Below are 20,003 nucleotides of genomic sequence, written 5' to 3'. Positions count from 1 at the left end.
CTAAACCTAAGCAGCCTGGTAAAATCAGGTTATGTGTGGATATGCGACATGCCAATCGAGCCATTCAAAGAGAAAGGCACATTACGCCTACCATTGATGATATTCTCACAGATCTAAATGGTGCAAAAGTATTCTCAAAAATTGATCTAAAATCTGGTTATCATCAGCTTGAATTGCATCCAGACTCCAGATATATCACAACTTTTAGCACTCATGTCGGTCTAAGGAGGTTCAAGAGGCTGAATTTTGGCATTTCATCGGCTGCAGAAATCTTTCAGAATGTTATCAGGCAGGTTCTTTCAGGAATACCTGGAGTCCTCAATGTTAGTGATGACATCCTTATCTTTGGCACAACCCAAGAGGAACATGACAATCACCTAGAACAAGTTTTTCAGAGACTGCAAACCTGCAATTTAACTGTTAATCCATCAAAATGCGAGTTCAACAAGACGTCATACAACACTACAAAGTGTACCTGCTGTATTTCCTCTGCATGCGCTCTGCACGCTAAGGAACACAAGTGACTATACTACAGAGGCAATGACTGGGGGTATGAGGCACCAACCTATTATAACACGCACCCCATGTTTGTTCCTTCATACAGTATGCATAACTGTATAAGTACAAATATTGCAGGGTGGGGGGATCTTTGGATACCTGCCAGTTACACAGTGACTGCATCCATACATTTATAGGCAAGCCTGAAATAGCCTCTTGTTGTGATACAAGTGACTGATTCTAGCCCTACTTTACTTAAAATTAATAAAGGTTATGTGTTTTAGAGTGTTTTTTTTACAATAGTTATTCTAGACACCCACCTTTTCATCGATTTTTTTTGTTTTTAGAACTTTAAAAATTGCTGAACATACTTGCTCCCATAAAAAGTGAATGTAAAGAGCGAATGTATGCGAATCCCCCACTTTTGTCACAGCAGAGACAATGGGAGTGGGAACTTCTGTTCTTAAAACTGGTGCAGGACTCAAATCTATTGGACATTTATGTTACATTCTATGGATATGGCACAAATATCTAGGAAGGAAATACCCCTTTAAGGATATAGATATTTTCTGATTTTTCAAAACGTGAATAAAATGGGTTTACTTACAACTCAATCTTTGGATGATATCGAGTATTTCACACTCCTGGAAAACAATGCATTCTTATACTCAGAATTGATAAAAGCAAATTCTTGAAAAGATGGTAACAGTTCCAAAGTCAATAAGGATTATTAGAAACAAGCAATGTTAAAATGGTTTCAAAGATCTTCAAAAATGTTCATCGTCTGAGAATTTGTCCCTGAGGAATCACGTTTTGTGAAAAGACAGAAAGTGGACATTCACATGAGCAAAAAGCACAGATGATAAATAAGAAACAAATGCTGGTCCATGGGGTCTAAGTCTAAGGAAATCTTGAACTGCACATACAAATGTCTTGTTCTTATCAGAATAAGACATAAATTGGTTCCATGTGAATAAAAATAAATTATGCATGGCCTCATTAAGATCAATGGATCCTTGTGCAGTCTGCGTCTAGTCCTTCAGACTTGAAGTGCTCAACAGCTGGCAGACTGAGTTGACACTCCAATGTCTGAATAGGGCATTAGACTTATTCAGTTATGATGAAGGTGTTTCCTCACTTGTAAGATCACCAGACATAATATTTAGAGATGAGTGTACCTGTTCGGATCAGCCGTTCCGAACAGCACGCTCCCATAGAAATGAATGGAAGCACCTGGCACGGCGACCAGCCGCCGGCAAAGTATACGTGCCAGGTGCTTCCATTCATTTCTATGGGAGCGTGCTGTTCGGAACGGCTGATCCGAACAGTGTTCGCTCATCTCTAATTATATTTAGTGATCTTACAGGTGTAGGTGCAAATGCAGACTTTGGATCTGTCTGTTACACAGATAGGTGCAAACTACTTAGGGGAGGAACAATTTCTATTGCCATTGTTCCTTTTTTTAGCTTGATGAGAGAAAAGATGCTTCCGTCATTGGACCAACCTGCTTATCAGGAAAAAAACTAATATCTCAACAATGATGGTACCATTCAGGAACTAGAAAAAAATCCCAGCTACTGTTCGTATAGTTTAATAGGGGTTGCTCTGGAGACAAACTCCCCATTAACTGCCAATTTTTTTTTTCAATGATACGGGAACTGCATCCTGAAAATGACCTCGTGAGTGCAAGGAAATGTATGCACATAATCAGTTTACAGTATATACTCGAGTATAAGCCGACCCGAATATAAGCCGAGGCCCCTAATTTTACCACAAAAAACTGGGAAACTTATTGACTTGAGTATAAGCCTAGGGGGGAAATGCAGCAGCTACTGGAAAATTTCAAAAATTAAAATGGTCGGAGTTTTTGGGTGCAGTAGGTGCTGGGAAAGGGGAGGGGGTGTTTTGGTTGTCTGTCTGCCCCTTCCCTGAGCTTGAGGACTGTTTCCCCCCCACCCCACTTGGAATTCAGTCTGGCTGAATATAGGGGATCTGCAGTGCTCCTATTAACCCCTTCCCGACAGAACAGGAGCACTGCAGATCCCCTATATTCAGTAGACCGGGCACTTTCAGACACAGGGATACCTAATGTCCTAATGTGTTTCACAGTGATTTTCTACTTTTGTATGTATTTTAGGGAAAGGAGTGATTTAGAACTTTTTTTTTTTATTGCACTATTTTATGGGAGATTCTATACATTAATATTGTGGCTGGTCAATTTTTTTTTTTTTTTTGCTGACTCGAGTATAAGCTGAGGGGGGCTTTTTCAGCACAAAAACTGGGCTGAAAAATTCGGCTTATATTCGAGTATATACGGTAGGTTTCCTATCCTGAGCGACATGCTGCTGGGGCATGTGAATGTCCTGTTTCTATTCCTCAATGACTGATGGTTTTTGTTGGTGGGTTAAAGTAATAGATCCCCTATTGGGGATCATGGCCGTTAATGGGTTAAGATGGCCTTACACAGTAGATTTTGTTGGGACCAGTTAATCATCTCATTTGTATGTGGGTGTCCTGACTTTAATCTGACACATGATTATTGGGTGAATGAAGGATCAGGCATGTTGAATTTCAACATCATCAAACTGTGTTCACATAAAAAAACAGAAGCCACAACCAAAGTTGTCAGTGGTAACTAGCTGTACACCTGTGTGTACCATGACATGACCATGGACTGTATATCACATGACCATGGACTGTATATCACATGACCATGGACTGTTTTTTATTTACTGGGAATAAGGAGAATGAATGGCAGCAAGCAGAGATCTAGAAAACTATGAGGAATTGATACAGAAAGTATATTGGAAAATTGTATAACTTTTTAATATACAAACAATAAGACTTTTCTCTTGATACTGGTCTGAAAGTGGCCAACCCCTTTAAGCTGGTAATAAATTTTGGATGGACGTGATTCAAACGATTGAGCTAATTAAATAATCAACATCAACATTAACCATTAAACTGCCCAAAGGGGCGGTTTAGTTGTTAAAAAAATTTGAAGCAATAAGTCTGACCAAATTTGCAGATGATTGGCTTCTCTTGTTTGATCATGACAAACACACAAACTTTAGATTAGACAAGAATCTGTTTGACAGACATAGGACCACATCCTACAAAGAAGACTGTCCTCAATACTTCATACTCAAAGACAGTGATAGAAAGAGTGATGGCTATTCTTATTGTCATAGTTCTGCCTAAAATTTTTCCCAAAAAATCTGACTTCCTAGATTTTACAGTGTGTGTTGCACTTTTTATCATAACACATCTTGTAGATGACGGAAGTTGTTAATACTTGATGGCTTGTTTCATTCCATCTGAACCATTAGTAGCTTTGAATGAGGTTAATGTTCCCTAAAAGTCCAAACAATGTCTAACCACAAATATGTAGCGTTGATACTTTGCTCACAGACACATACATTTGGTCCTGGGAGTCCTGGCATTCCGGGGGGACCCTGTAACACATAAACTTCACATTAATCTATGCAGATACTAATATCCTGAGCTGTTTGTCATGGAGTAAACAGATTAACCAAACTGTTTATATGTTTCAGGAGTGACTCTTGAAAATGTATTCAGTTTTTCCTTTGTGCTCTCAACTGCACACTAAATGGAGTATGGAATATGCGTCTGTGGAAGAAAAATGTCAATCGAAGGTCAGGGACTCTATGGGTCACTGTGTAGTATGTCCATAGAGCCAAGTAAGGCAATAATTGCCATGTATTTTTTTTATTGGACATACTAATACAGTATGCAAAGGAAATATCATCAGTAGAGATGAGCGAACAGTGAAATGTTCAAAATTCGAAATTCGATTCGAGTAGCTCAATACTCAACTGTTCAATCGAATACCAAACCCCATTATAGTCTATGGGGAAAAAATACTCATTAAGGGGGAAACCACTATTTGACTCAGGAGGGTCACCAAGTCCACTATCACACCCCAGGAAATGATACCAACACCCTGGAATGCAACTGGGACAGCAGGGGAAGCATGCTTGGGGGAAACTAACATGCCCAAGTCACTGTATTACGTCGGGATCCCTGTCAGCTTGCGATATGCGTGAGCTGACGTTTTCCCATAGAAATGCATTGACCAGCGTTGATTGGCCAAATGCCATACAGAGTACAGCATTCAGCCAATCAACGCTGGTTCTGCCGGAGGCTCATCTGTGAGGAGGCGGAGTCTAAGATCGGACCAGAATGGAGACTGGTGTGGACCGATCTAGACTCCGCCTCCTCCGGCAGAACCAGCGTTGATTGGCCGAATGCTGTACTCTGTATGGCATTTGGCCAATCAACGCTGGTCAAGGCATTCCTGTGCCGAGATGTAGCAGTGCTGGCCGTGTGCTCAGCTTGGCTACAACAGAGATGCAGCCGAGCTTAGCGCACGGCCAGCACTGCTACACTGGAGATGTGAAACCTGCTGCACACTCAGCTCAGCTGCATCAGACATGCGCTGAACCATGCTGCACACTCAGCTTTGCTGCATCAGAGATGTAGCAGAGCTGAGTGTGCGCTGAACCCTGCTGCATCTCAGCAGAGCTGAGTGTGCAGCTGGGTTCAGCACACACTCAGCTCTGCTACATCTCCTGGCCGTGCGCTGAGCTCGGCTGCATCTCCGGAGTAGCCAAGCTGAGCTCACGGCCAGCTCGACTTCATCTCTAGTGTAGCTTTTCTGGCCGTGCGCTGAGCTCGGCTGCATCTTTAGTGTAGCCAAGCTGAGCGCACAGCCAGCACTGATACATCTCGGCATAGGAATGCATTGACCAGCGTTGATAGGTCGAATGCCATACAGAGTACAGCATTCGGCCAATCAACGCTGGTTCTGCCGGAGGAGGCCGAGTCTAAGATCGGTCCGCAGCAGTCTCCATTCGCAGCAGAACCAGCGTTGATTGGCCGAATGCTGTACTCTGTATGGTATTTGGCCAATCAACGCTGGTCAATGCATTCCTATGGGAAAAAGTCAGCTCCCGCATACTGCAAGCTGACAGGGATCCCGACCAGATTTTTAGATTTTCTTCCAACTTTTTATACCATTATTTTTAGATCCCCTAGGTCTGATCTCAAATCATCAATTGGTCTGATCCCATACCACATACTGCAATAGTAATTGCTGGCCAAGGATCTCGCTCATGGAGACTGCAATCTTCTTCAACATGGTGGTGCCCATTGGCCTCCACTATTCAGATGCTTCATACGTGTCATTTATCCGAGGCATCTGAAGAGTTAATGTCTACAATCAGATATCTTGCGGCAATGGAACCTACTCTGCTACTGACATCTGGAAGAGGTATATAAAGCACCTAACATTGGATTTAGCAGATTTGTGACAAAAGAAACCGTGGCATGTTACAATTTGTGTGTTTAGTAGTAGTTATGTTTTATTACACCACATTCCTATCCTTATTTCTGTTTATAGATAGAGTCTTATATAAAAACACACATTGAGGTTTATATGTTGTCAGGATTCAATTTGCCATTCAGACTAAAAACTTTTATTAATTAATCCAGAATCCAGTTTGGAAATTGCTACAATGTGGCCATTCTTCTCCTCCGAAGATTCCTGAAGGTTATGAATCCCATAAAATCTTTAGGAAAATAAGCCAATAAGAGGCACATAATAAAATATATTATCCTGCAAATATATTCTGTTCATTTGGGCTACATGATACATTTTAATGGGCTTAATGCTGTACTGGATTTCCTTGACTATTACAAAATGTGTTTCAGGCTAAGGCTCCACAAAGCAAAACACACCAAAAAAAGGAAGGAAGCCTATTTCATAATATATAGTGATATACCGCTGTCACCACTAGAGGCAGCCTATTCCATATTATATAGTAACATGTCTCTAGCCCCTGTGACCACTAGTGAAAGCCTATGACATGCAATATAGTGAAAGCATGAGCGAATTACACACAAAGACAAAAAGACAAAAAAAAAAAAAAAAAACTGATAAAAACAACCCTGATCAAAGCTAGTCAATGAGCAGAGAAACACTAACAGTGAGACACCTCACTAAAGCAGGTCTCCGGACCACACTGCAGTGCCCGACCAGAGAAGCACAAAGTAACTAGTGAGGGGGAGGTAGAACCACAATAAGGAGCTACTCATTCCCCGAGTGGGACCAAATACAAAAAGGTGGTGATTGGTAGGGTCAGAACAAGGGATAAGCCAGTTTAATCATATTTATTTTAAGAGGAATGTTTGTGAAATATAAAGATATGGCACATACTTGTTCTCCGGATGGACCAGGATGCCCCTTGGGTCCTTTTTCCCCTTTTTTGCCAGAATGAAGGTTCTGTAACAAGCAAGAAAAAACAGATAATCTACATGCATGCTATACATGCATTTCCTGTACAGTTAACTTGTCACAGGCTTTCTTTAAAAATGAGGTCATGTTTGCCCTGTATATAATTATTATAGTATGCTTCAGGTCCGACCTGTTGTATTTATGAAAGGCGGAGTTTTTTCTTGTTTTTTAAGTAAAACATGGACCAAATCCTAGTGATGCGCAAACATAGACTTACATCATCTCCATCGTCTCCTGCAAAGCCTTGTTCTCCTTTAGGTCCAGGAAATCCTTTTGTTCCCTAGAAAGTGAAAACAATTTTATGTATGTATGTATGTATGTATGTATGTATGTATGTATGTATATATGTATGTATATATGCATCTAGTCTGTCATTATATTATTTCCTATTTATCTTAGGACAGGCATGCATTTATTCCAGGCATGTATAAATTCACTTACTATAGATTTCCCATATCTGCTGGTGTTTTATTTCAAACTTCAACTACTATTGGTTCTGATCACCCCCATATTGTGACCTAATGTTCTTGTTCTTAATTTATTAAAACCTTTTCCGTCCTGAACCTTATTTATACATTTAATGGAGTTGTCAGATTTTTTTGTTGCTCACATATGATATACACAGGATAGGTCTGACACTTGGGGCCCCTGCTGATCAGCTATTTGACAAGATTCATTTGAGCACTGTGACCTCTTCACTGTTTACATTACACACAGTTTGATTCTTACCAGCCTAGCAATGGAATTTCAACATTGTCCCAACAAACAGGATATACATACATCCTTTAGAGTAAGGAGATAGATTGGGTTCTAGGAGTAAAACAAATGGCCGCTATTGCTATTCTCTATGCAAAACCCATCCTGGTCTGGTTCTCTGCTGCTATGGAAGTGGAGATGTGGAAGGCCAAATCAGAGAGGGGCTTAAAGGGATTCTACCATTAAAAAACTTTTTTCTGTGGATAACAAGTCGGAATAGCCTTTAGAAAGGCTATTCGTCTCCTACCTTTAGATGGGATCTCCGCCGCGCCGTTCCTTAGTAATACCGTTTTTTACCGGTATGTAAATTAGTTCTCTGGCAGTTCGCTGCCCGAGAACAGGATCCTGTGCTGCCTCTATCTTCTGCTGGGTCCTCCCCTTCTTTCTTCAGCAGCGTCACCTCTGTCGGCTCTTACACTAGTAGAGCCGACTGCACATGCGCGGCTATAGTTCTGAGGCCGCAATTGCGAGCATGCAATTTAGATGGGAGATCCCATCTAAAGGTAGGAGACGAATAGCCTTTCTAAAGGCTATTCCGACGTGTTATCCACAGAAAAAAGTTTTTTAATGGTAGAATCCCTTTAAAACAGTTCATTTCTATTTAGGCTGTGTATTATGCTGACCAGATTTTTAAGGCACTGACCAAGGTTGAAATACGAAAATCACCAGGCATAGATTATTACCAAAAAATACAAAAAATTTTATTAAGTAAAAAACATATAACCAGACAATACATATATAAAATATGTGAAGGAACTGAAATACCCAAATAGGCACGAGATGGTAAAGGTAGGTATCGTAGCAAGTGTTATAGCAAAAAATAACAAGGGAACGTCTGTGCCATATATTTATCTATATGTGTATCACATCTATGTGATCCAAAGTATCCGGACACCTGGCTGAAAATGACTTACAAGTTCATGGCGCTCTCCATCGGTAATGCTGGAATTCAATATGGTGTTGGCGCACCCTTAGCCTTGATGACAGCGTCCATTCTCGCAGGCATACATTCAATCAGGTGCTGGAAGGTTTCTTGGGGAATGGCAGCCCATTCTTCACGGAGTGCTGCACTGAGGAGAGGTATCCATGTAGGTCGGTGAGGCCTGGCACCAAGTCGGCGTTCCAAAACATCCCAAAGGTGTTCTATAGGATTCAAGTCAGGACTCTGCGCAGGCCAGTCCATTACAGAGATGTTATTGTCGTGTAGCCACTCCGCCACAGGCCGTGCAGTATGAACAGGTGCTCGATCGTGTTGAAAGATGCAATTGCCATCCCCGAATTGCTCTTCAACAGTGGGAAGCAAGAAGGTGTTTAAAACATCAATGTAGGCCTGTGCTGTGATAGTGCCACGCAAAACAACAAGGGGTGCAAGCCCCCTCCATGAAAAACACGACCATACCATAACACCACTGCCTCCAAATTTTACTGTTGGCACTACACATGCTGGCACATGACGTTCACCGTGCGTTCGCCATACCCACACCCTGCCATCGGACCGCCACATAGTGTACCGTGATTCGTCACTCCACACAATGTTTTTCCACTGTTCAATCGTCCAATGTTTACGCTCCTTACACCAAGCGAGACGTCGTTTGGCATTGACCTGCGTGATGTGTGGCACCCAATCACCTGACCACGTTCGAAACCCGTGAGTTCTGCGGAGCGCCCCATTCTGCTCTCTCACGTTGTCTAATGTTTACTGAGGTCGCTGATATGGAGTACTTGGCAGTAGGTGGCAGCACAATGCACCTAATATAAAAAACATACCGTATTTTGCGGACTATAAGGCGCATTACCCATGAGCGCCTTATAGTCCTGTCTAGGTTCATATATAAGGCGCACTGGACTATAAGGCGCAGCGCTGTCCGGTGCGCCTTATATGTGATTGAAAGCGGCAGCACGCAGACTTTGCCGGCGGCCGCTTAACCCCCCACGTGCCAGCCGCTTCTATTCATTTCAATGGCACGCTTCCATTGAAATGAATGGAAGCGCTCGGCACGCGAGGAGTTAAGCGGCGGCCGCCGGCAAAGTCTGCGTGCCGCTTCCATACATTGCAATGGGAGTGTGCTATTCGAATACTTCCGCTTCCATCCATATATAAGGCGCACCGGACTATAAGGCGCACTTTCAATTTCTGAGGAAATCGTAGGATTTTATGTGCGCCTTATAGTCCGGAAAATACGGTATGTTTTTGGGGGTGTCTGGATATTTTTGATCACATAGTGTGTCTATCTATCTATCTATCTATCTATCTATCTATCTATCTATCTACGAAATGGAAATGTTATGGGTGGATCTATTTGACTTTATTGGCATGGGCAGCTTCCCATTATGGAATATAGAAGTGATATTAAGCCTTGACTACAAGATAACAATGAGTAATAATAGTAGTATTGTATAAGGAAAATGTTTGTTTTTGTACCGTGTTAGCCAGTGGGTAGGAAACATATAAAAAAAACCTCTCAAGCTTTTTGTTTAGTATTGTATAGTCAAGCATACTGAAAAGTAAAACACAAAGTTTGATGAATAATCATCTGGATTAGAAATCAAGGAATTATTGCAAATATTTATGCTGTGGGCACAATTTACAACCTTTTTTTCAAGGTGTTTTGTTTTCATGTACCCAGTATGTCTATGTTACTTGACTCTTGCAACAAAAAAGAAAAAAAAAAGACACTAGCTCAAACTACCTTTGGACCAGGTTCACCTCGTAGTCCTGGAAAGCCCTGAAAGAAAAAGACTGGTTTATTGTTATCGGCTGGGCTTGTCAAGTAATTACAATTTCACATGTGCAGAGAAAATGTCACCACTTGAATGGTTTTTCATCTCAGGGTTTCTACTGTTCTCCTGTCTCCTCTCACCTCCTCTTCCTGGTTTTCAGCACAGGCCCCCTTGCTTAAGCTGCACCGTGTTATCTCTGGATATACATACATGGATAACAGAGGGATTGGTTAAGCCCTTATCAGGGCTCAGTAGCTGCACTTTGCAGACAGAAAGATCATCATTAATGCATGTGCTATTTATCATCATTTATTCCATAATAGTGGTGTAAATAATGGCAAAATCTAGTGGCGGATGCATAACATGCAGCATGAGCACACCTAGATTAGCCTGCCTGCATTCATTACAGAGGGAAAACACTCTCCATTCTCATGATTTGTAGGGGTCTCAGTGGTCAGACCCCCATAGATCAGCTATTTATTTTCTGTTGTATGTATAGAAGATAAATACTCTTTGTGGCATAATCCCTGTAACTATTCCAGCACAAGTGAGCTATGACCAGGCATATAAAATTATCATTGAGTGGGAACTTGCTTTTATATTGGACTCCCAGACAGATCATAATATTCTAGTTAAGAGGTAGAATAAAGACCACTGTGTCTCCAGGATTTATGTTCCAGTCCAGCTCTTCTGATTTCTATTTACACTAGTGTATCCAGACCTAAAAATTTTGTAAATTTCACATCATGAAATAATTACTACATTTTATTCCAGATAATTTTGGCATACTCAAATTTTGGAAAGCTTGTAAAGCATAAAATAATAGTAGGAAGCGTGCTTGCAGAAAAAGATGTCTTTCCCTAGAAAATAGGAATAATTCCAGGCTTAACCAATAACTAAATATTTTTCCTAGAGATTAATGTACTATACGTGCCTCTGAAAGTTCACCTATTCACCAGATGGCTCTTAGGTTTCTTGTATCCTAGTAGCAATGGTGAGAAGACAGAGATTTCCTTATTAGTATGACGCTGAAATGTTTGTCATGAGACTTGAACTTAGAACTACAGAGTCTGGGCAGCTGTTAGCCTCTATGACTCCTTCCTTCTAATACAAGGGCCACACAGTTTGAAGATGCAGAAATTCCGCAACATACTTCTGTGCAAGTCTCAATGGTGCAAGAACTTAAGTAGCTTGGGTTTACCTATGGCTCCGCACCCTCAGCATTTAATCCTTACATTGTAAGTACAAAAGCCATATGTGAAACCTACAGAAATTACTGATATGTTGTGGATGTAAAATCCACAGATCAAGTCACTCTGTGCTGCGGGTTTTAGTCGCTGTAGGTGAGGTTTGTGTAAATCCAGTCCAAACTACTGCTACTGTAGATCACAATGGGATACTCAATGGAAGATTATATAGATAATCTGTTTTCCCTTAGCCCAAACAGCAGCACAAGATGGGGTATTCCTGCCCCTGTGTACTGTTAGGACAGGTGGAACTTTTAATAAACTAACAAGTTCCCTCCCATAAAAGGCCCAGGAGACCTCCCCCTCCCTGTGTTAGTCTCCAAGTACCATATAGCATAAGACCACATATAATCTTAACAAGCCAAGGGAGGGAGCTTTGTGCTGCTGTTTGGGCTAAGGGAAAACAGATTATCTATATAATCTTCCATTCCCCCTACGCCCAAACAGCAGCACAAGATGGGGACTTAACAAGTAATACCCCTTCTAGGGAGGGCGATCCTGACAGGCCGAGGTCAGGATTGAGTAACCAAAGGACTTCGCCTTGGAGGTATGCCAGTCCAATCTATAGTGCCTGGCGAAAGTCAAGTGGGAAGACCAAGATGCAGCCGCACAGATCTGGTCTACTGAGAGGGACTGCCTCTCTGCCCAAGACGCCGCTACCGCCCTGGTAGCATGGGCTCGCAAAATTTCTGGGACCGGCAGCCCCTGTGTCTGAAGGGCCACTGAGATGGCTTCTCTGATCCACCTTGACAGAGTAGTCTTGGACGCCTTATTACCCCTGTTGTGACCAAAAAAATTGACAAGTAGGTTTTCTGACCTGCGGAATGGACCTGTCCGGTCCAGATATATCCGCAGAGTTCGCACCAGATCCAAACTATGCATTTTCTGTTCCCACTCCGAGGAAGGAGAGGGGAAGAAGGTAGGTAAGGTTATAACCTGGTTTATGTTTTCCACTGAGGGAACTTTAGGCAGAAAACCTTGAATAAACCTAAGCTGGACTCGGTCCGTTAAAAAGGTCGTGTATGGCTCTGATGCCGCCAAAGCCTGGAGCTCTCCTACTCGCTTGGCAGATGTGATTGCCAGAAGAAAAGTTACTTTCCATGAGAGGTATTTGAGCTCCACCTCTGTCAAGGGTTCAAATGGAGGGCCGCATAGTCCTTGTAGGACCGCACCTAGGTCCCATTGGGGGGCCAGGGGCCGTACCGGGGGTTGGAGCCTAGAGGCCCCTTTCTGGAATTGCCTTATGAGAGGATTCTGAGACAATCTAGTCCCCAATAGAGCGGATAGCGCTGAGACATGCACTCTCAAGGTGGCCGGGGACAATCCCTTGTCCAACCCCTCTTGTAAAAACTCCAGGACTGATTCAATGGACGATGTATCACACTGTCTCCTGGTCCCCCAGTCCTTAAATACTCGAGCAATCCTCTGGTAACTGCGATTGGTCGAGTCCGCTCTAGAGTGGGCCAATGTTCTTAAGACGGCCTGGGACAATCCTCTGTCTCCACGTACGGTGCGGTCAACCTCCAGGCAGTGAGGTTGAACCTGTCCAGATCCTGGCAGAGCTGACTGTTTAGAGTTACCAGGTTTTGGACACACGGAAGCCTCCAGTAGGTCCCTCGACTCATTACCATGAGGTGGGTAAACCATGCCCTTTTCGGCCAGAACGGCATAATGACAATGGCCGAGGTCTGGTCCTGCCTGAGTTTCGCCAATACCCTGGGAATCATTGGAATCGGAGGGAAAACGTATGCTAGTTTGAAGCTCCAGGGTATTGACAGGGCATCGATCGCCAAGGGATTGCCGTCCCGATACAGGGAGCAGAATTGTCCCACCTTGGCGTTGTGTTGGGTGGCCATCAGATCCACCTCGGGGAGACCCCACATCCTGGTGAGTTGTTTGAAAACTTCCGGGGACAGAGACCATTCGGCTGTTGTTATTAGTCCCCTGCTTAACTGGTCTGCCAGGACGTTGAGGTGACCCTTGATATGCACCGCTGACAGCCGGGACAAGTTCTCCTCCGCCCAGGAGAATATCAGGTTGGTCACCCTCATCAGGGAGGGAGACCTGGTGCCTCCCTGTTTGTTGATATATTGGACGGCCGTTGAATTGTCTGTCCTTATTCTGACAGCCTTCCCCTGAAGGTGGGGAGTCAGAGTCCGTAGTGCCAGATAAATTGCCATAAGCTCTCGCCAGTTGGAGGAGCGAGTTCTCTCCTGATGGTTCCAGGTTCCTCGTATTAGGGTCTCCCCCAGATGCGCTCCCCAGCCTGTAAGGGAGGCATCTGTGGTCAACAGGGTCCAGGAAGTCTGGACCGTGGACCTCCCGTCCTTGAGTTGAGACCACCATTCCAGTGATCGACGGGTACTGATGGAAAGCTGGATAGGCTTCTGATGAAGTCCCGAAGGACTGTGGTTCCATACTCTCAGGATCTCGAGTTGTAAAGGGCGCATATGCCATAGTGCCCAGGGAACTGCCTCGATGGTTGCGGACATGAGACCCAGGACCTTCATCGCTGTCCTGATTGTAACCTTCCTGGTTCGGGATAGGTAGTGAACCGCTCGACCAATCTTCTCCTTCCGAGGAGAGGGCAGGGAGATCATCATACTGAGAGAATCCAACTTGAACCCCAGGAACTGAATCCGGGTTGATGGAACCACTACCGACTTTTGCCAGTTTACCAGCCAGCCCAGCTCGCTCACAAAGGCCACTGTGATATCCAACTGTGTGGCCAAGACCTCCCTTGACTGAGCTTTTATCAGCCAGTCGTCTAAATAAGGGACAATAAATATCCCCTGGAGGCGCAGGGCGGCTATGACCGGGGCCACTACCTTTGTGAAGGTGTGGGGGGCCGAGGATATACCGAACGGGAGAGCTGTAAACTGGAAGTGATGTAATCTTCCGTCTAAATACGTGGCAATCCTTAAGTACTTCCTGTGGGGAGGATAAATGGGGATATGGAGGTATGCGTCCCTCAGATCCAAGGTGACGAATAGTTCTCCTGGCTGCAGAAAGGGGAGAACCGATCTTATGGTCTCCATACGGAACCGGACCTTGCGGATGAATTGATTTACATACCTCAGGTCGATAATCATGCGCCACCCTCCGGTGGACTTTGGGACTAGAAACACAGGTGAATAAACGCCTTGACCCTGTTCGTCTAGAGGGACGGGTTCCAACGCAGCCTTGTCCACATACTCCTGCACGGATCTTTGAAGATGAAGCTGTTTGGTGCCCTGAAGAGGGCGGGTCCTCCTGTATCTGTCTGGAGGGGGGGATAGGAAGCTTATTTTGTAGCCTTCCCGTAAAAGCTGGAGAACCCATGGATCCTGGATATGATGGTGCCAGGCGGCTAGATGTAAGGAAAGCCGACCCCCCACCTTGGCCCTGCAGGCGAAGGAATCGTGATAGTCAGAAGGTGGATCTTTTTCCACCACCACGGGAGGAACCTCGACCACCTCTAGGGCCAGAGGGGCGCCCTCGAAACTGGCCTCTTGACATGCCTCTCGAGGGGGCGTAGCCACGAAAGGATCGTTGCCTGGATCCTGTTGACTGAGGTAGGTTCTTACCTTTCGAATCGGCCAACCCCTCCATTAGCCGGTCAAGTTCACTCCCGAATAGCCTGCCTGGCTCAAAGGGCAGGGCGCATAAATTGAATTTTGAGGCGTTATCTGCCTTCCAGGGCTTGAGCCAGAGGGGGCGCCTCGCGGCGGTAGACAATGCCATGGTTCTCGCTGCCAGCTTGGTCTGATAGAAAGCGATCTCAGAGAGGTAGTCGGACATGAGGCTAATGGTTGTCATAGCCTTTAACAGATCATCCCGATGGACACCGGAGTCGATGTCCCTCTCCAGATTTGAGACCTCCGATCGCAGTTTAGCGACTACCTCACTAGCCGCGATGCCCACCGAAGCTTGAGCTGAGGAAGAGGCGTAAATACGCCTCAGGGACCCCTCCACCCTGCGATCCATCACATCCTGGAGGTTAGAGCCATCCTCCGCTGGCACTACCGTGCGTTTAGATAATTTGGAGACCGCTATGTCGACCTTAGGTGGGGGGCCCCAGGAGCTGGACTGGGCCTCGGCCAAGGGAAAGAGCGCCCTAAAGCGCCTAGAAGTATTGAATGGACGTTCTGGGAATCTCCATTCAGCTTCAAACCTCTTGACCATATCAGGGTTGGCCTTAAAGGTTTTGAGGGAGGTGGACGGAGTCTCCTCCGTGGCCTCCTCTGCGTCCTTGGCCCGTAGGACCCTAAGCAACTTAGGCATCCTATCCACCGGGAAGACCGGCTTAGTTGGGTCCAGGTTGTCCTCTTCTGAGGAAACCTCGTCCAAAATCTGCAGCGCCTCCATAGGTGGAAGCAAAGGGGGTGATGACTCCATGCGCGGTCTCTTAGACAGCTGAGAGATTGAGACCTTGATTTCTCTCATTGACTCCTCAACGAATTCTCTCACCCAACCAACCACGTCACGGACAGAAGTGTCTTCTGACGGCGGACCTCGGCATCCACGACAACACTGGTAGGCGTAGCCGTCCGGTAAAGGCACCTCACACTTAACACAAGCAAGGTGACGCCGTTTGCTAGAAGCTTTCCTCCTAGGATTCTCCGCAATAGAGGAGGAAGATGACATCTAAGGAGAAATATATTGCTCATTATTCCTCTTACCTTAAGCTTCTACCCTCAGGCCCCACCAGGGGGCATACATCACCTTGGATATAGTTCAGAAAATCTCCAACGTAGGGGAAATTCCGCCTTCTGGTTCTGGCTGCCCAGGAACAGTAGGAACCTGCAAGCTAGAGCTGACAGGCAACCTACACTGGGCAACCCAGAGCTAAATAAGGGAGAAGGGGGGGTGGAGTTATGTTAGCTCCGCCCTCTATCCCTTCTTACCCCCTACAATGGCTGGGGATTGCAAAACCTTCCCCCAGCTTAACCTAATTACAAAGTAAGGCAGGGGGGGGGAACCTGTCCCCCTGAAACAGCCTTCTAAGAAGGCACTGAGCGCAGCGATGAAGCGCCCTGGACTGCGCATGCGCGAGCCGGCAAAGCCGCGCATGCGCGAAGCAAACTCCCCCGCGCATGCGCGGAGAAGCGGAAGTCCGCGACGCACCAGATAGTGCCCGCGGCAGAAACATGTAGAGCGCCGCGAGGTTCCTTCTCCCCCGGCCGCCAGCGCCTCTGCACATCCAGGCGGCGGGGGAAGCACGGCGGGACAGGGACAGCAGTCCGAAGGATGCGCCGCAAGACTCACTCCCCCCCCCGGCCGCCGGAGCATCATTACCCAGGCGGCGGGGAAGCAGAAAGCGAGCGGAGCTGCAAGGAATCCCCCTGCCCCAGGTAAAACCCAGAGGGGGAGGGGGAAACCTAAAATCCAAAAGGAAAGGAAAAATCTTTTTAAAAATTGTGGGAGAGGAAAGGAGACCTCTCCCTCCACCTGTCCTGGTCCACAGGACAGAAAAAAACACAGGGAGGGGGAGGTCTCCTGGGCCTTTTATGGGAGGGAACTTGTTAGTTTATTAAAAGTTCCACCTGTCCTAACAGTACACAGGGGCAGGAATACCCCATCTTGTGCTGCTGTTTGGGCGTAGGGGGAATGGCGAGTTTGGCTAAGTTACTGCAATTATAATGAATGTGAGTGGCCCTGACGTTAGGGCTCATGGATATCACTTTACCTTATGTTTCATTTCCTATTGTATATTTTTATTAAACGAGAATAAATCTTTTATTTGACAATCATCAATGCAGATAGGATGGCTAGCAGGTCACACTCTACCTTCCCCTGTAGAACGCTAATAACGGTGCTAATAAATATGACTGTGACCTCACTATCTATGCCTACTGCATTGGAGCCTTGCTAGTGCTTGACATTGGACTATGATGTTTGCATTCAGTTGTTGACTTCACTTTTTCAATGCTTAAATTTGAGATGTTCATGGTTTATAGCTTTGTCTTGAGATTCGAGGAGTAGATAAGTGGCTTTATTTTAGTCTTTTTTTCTTTTCTAAATGTAGTTTAATTCATTGTTATGTCCATTACTTTTGTATGGACCTACACTCACTGACCACTTTATTAGGTACACTTGTCCAACTGCTCGTTAACACTTAATTTCTAATCAGCCAATCACATGGCGGCAACTCAGTGCATTTAGGCATGTAGACATGGTCAAGACAATCTCCTGCAGTTCAAACCGAGCATCAGTATGGGGAAGAAAGGTGATTTGAATGCCTTTGAACGTGGCATGGTTGTTGGTGCCAGAAGGGCTGGTCTGAGTATTTCAGAAACTGCTGATCTACTGGGATTTTCACGCACAACCATCTCTAGGGTTTACAGAGAACGGTCCGAAAAAGAAAAAACATCCAGTGAGCGGCAGTTCTGTGGGCGGAAATGCGTTGTTGATGCCAGAGGTCAGAGGAGAATGGCCAGACTGGTTCGAGCTGATAGAAAGGCAACAGTGACTCAAATAGCCACCCGTTACAACCAAGGTAGCCAGAAGAGCATCTCTGAACGCACAGTACGTCGAACTTTGAGGCAGATGGGCTACAGCAGCAGAAGACCACACCGGGTGCCACTCCTTTCAGCTAAGAACAGGAAACTGAGGCTACAATTTGCACAAGCTCATCGAAATTGGACAATTGAAGATTGGAAAAACGTTGCCTGGTCTGAGGAGTCTCGATTTCTGCTGCGACATTCGGATGGTAGGGTCAGAATTTGGCGTCAACAACATGAAAGCATGGATCCATCCTGCCTTGTATCAACGGTTCAGGCTGGTGGTGGTGGTGTCATGGTGTGGGGAATATTTTCTTGGCACTCTTTGGGCCCCTTGGTACCAATTGAGCATCGTTGCAACGCCAAAGCCTACCTGAGTATTGTTGCTGACCATGTCCATCCCTTTATGACCACAATGTACCCAACATCTGATGGCTACTTTCAGCAGGATAATGCACCATGTCATAAAGCTGGAATCATCTCAGACTGGTTTCTTGAACATGACAATGAGTTCACTGTACTCCAATGGCCTCCACAGTCACCAGATCTCAATCCAATAGAGCATCTTTGGGATGTGGTGGAACGGGAGATTCGCATCATGGATGTGCAGCCGACAAATCTGCGGCAACTGTGTGATGCCATCATGTCAATATGGACCAAAATCTCTGAGGAATGCTTCCAGCACCTTGTTGAATCTATGCCACGAAGAATTGAGGCAGTTCTGAAGGCAAAAGGGGGTCCAACCCCTTACTAGCATGGTGTACCTAATAAAGTGGCCGGTGAGTGTACATAATATATGGGTTTCTCATTACAAGAGCCTAGAAGCAGTCTGTGTAGTTCCACAAGTGTCCAGCAGAGGGCTCCACTCTCTTTGTTATGATTTACGTGAACTTGTCATCAATTATCTTGTATTCTATTTGGGCACTCACCTCACTGAATGTCAACCAAGTACATTGTTAAATTATTTGATGTTGTTCATAAAAATAATACTCCCTGCTCATTCCAACCCTCCTGCCCCCACCCCTGCCCCTAGAAACAGATGCACTTCTATGCCAGGGCTGTATCTGCTATTAACAGCTGAACTGCATTCTCTGAACTGAAGAGGATCTTGTACCAAGTATAATTCATGGGCAAATGTGACCCTATTTACGAGCTGGTGCAATCCTGAATCTTACCTGAAATCCCATTGATCCTCGTAATCCTCGACCAGGTTCACCTTCATCACCCTATCAACAAGGAAATGTTATGTTTCTTGTGAGAAGAGGACAGAATCCCTATAGAAAAACTGACTTTCCTTTTATGTTAGTTCTGTCTGACAGATGCAGCAGAGCCTAGTTTGTTATGTAACAGCTATATAATGATTTGCACAAACAGCAGTATATGAGAAACTCAGGTCTGCTATGTTTTTATTTATTTATTTTAACGTAGATTATGAGCCCCATATAGGGATCACAATATACATTTTTTCCCTAGCAGTATGTCTTTGTAGTATGGGAGGAAATCCACACAAATATGGGGAGAACATACAAACTCCTTGCATATGTTGCTCCCGGGATTCAAACCAAGGACTCCAGTCCTGCAAGGCTGCAGTGCTAACCACTAAGCCACCATGTTGCCACTTGGTCTGATATGTTTGTGGTAATAGCCACAAAGGGCTCCCTTTGTGAAAATTGTGCTAGTAAAAAAAAGTAATATTGTTGTTCATTGCGATATTGCTAATGCTGGGCTTAAAAAACTAAGCTCTAAAAACAAATTAACTAAGGTTCCTTGACCTAAGTCATTGTCCTAATGTTACTCTTCCCCCGAATTCATCTGCACAGAAGAACATGACAATGCTTAAAAAGCTTTGTCTCTTCCCTATCCACTACTCAATATTAGGTTACAATGTTACTTTTACAATTCCACAGTCTCATCCACAAGCAGATACTGTAGATAAACATATGCGTGTCCAATTCTTGTAACCCACGTACTTCCTGTTCAGAT

At 44.9% G+C, this 20,003-nt stretch overlaps 1 protein-coding gene across 1 annotated transcript in view; it reads right to left on the bottom strand.

Annotated features, from left to right (window-relative positions):
• Nucleotides 1-1,097: 1,097 nt before the first annotated feature.
• Nucleotides 1,098-20,003, bottom strand: part of LOC142201169 (uncharacterized) — an 85,818-nt gene continuing 66,912 nt past the window's right edge. The window contains exons 23-28 of the mRNA XM_075271997.1: nucleotides 19,196-19,246; nucleotides 10,261-10,296; nucleotides 7,032-7,094; nucleotides 6,737-6,802; nucleotides 3,918-3,953; nucleotides 1,098-1,142 (exon numbers count right to left, since the gene is read on the bottom strand). Coding sequence (XP_075128098.1) covers nucleotides 1,098-1,142; nucleotides 3,918-3,953; nucleotides 6,737-6,802; nucleotides 7,032-7,094; nucleotides 10,261-10,296; nucleotides 19,196-19,246 — 297 coding nt within the window. The remainder of the gene's footprint in view (nucleotides 1,143-3,917; nucleotides 3,954-6,736; nucleotides 6,803-7,031; nucleotides 7,095-10,260; nucleotides 10,297-19,195; nucleotides 19,247-20,003) is intronic.

The sequence above is a fragment of the Leptodactylus fuscus genome, chromosome 4, assembly GCF_031893055.1.
Source record: "Leptodactylus fuscus isolate aLepFus1 chromosome 4, aLepFus1.hap2, whole genome shotgun sequence".
Lineage (NCBI taxonomy): Eukaryota > Metazoa > Chordata > Amphibia > Anura > Leptodactylidae > Leptodactylus > Leptodactylus fuscus.
Note: the sequence above shows the minus strand (reverse complement) of the source record. Positions and strands in the feature narration are given on the sequence as shown.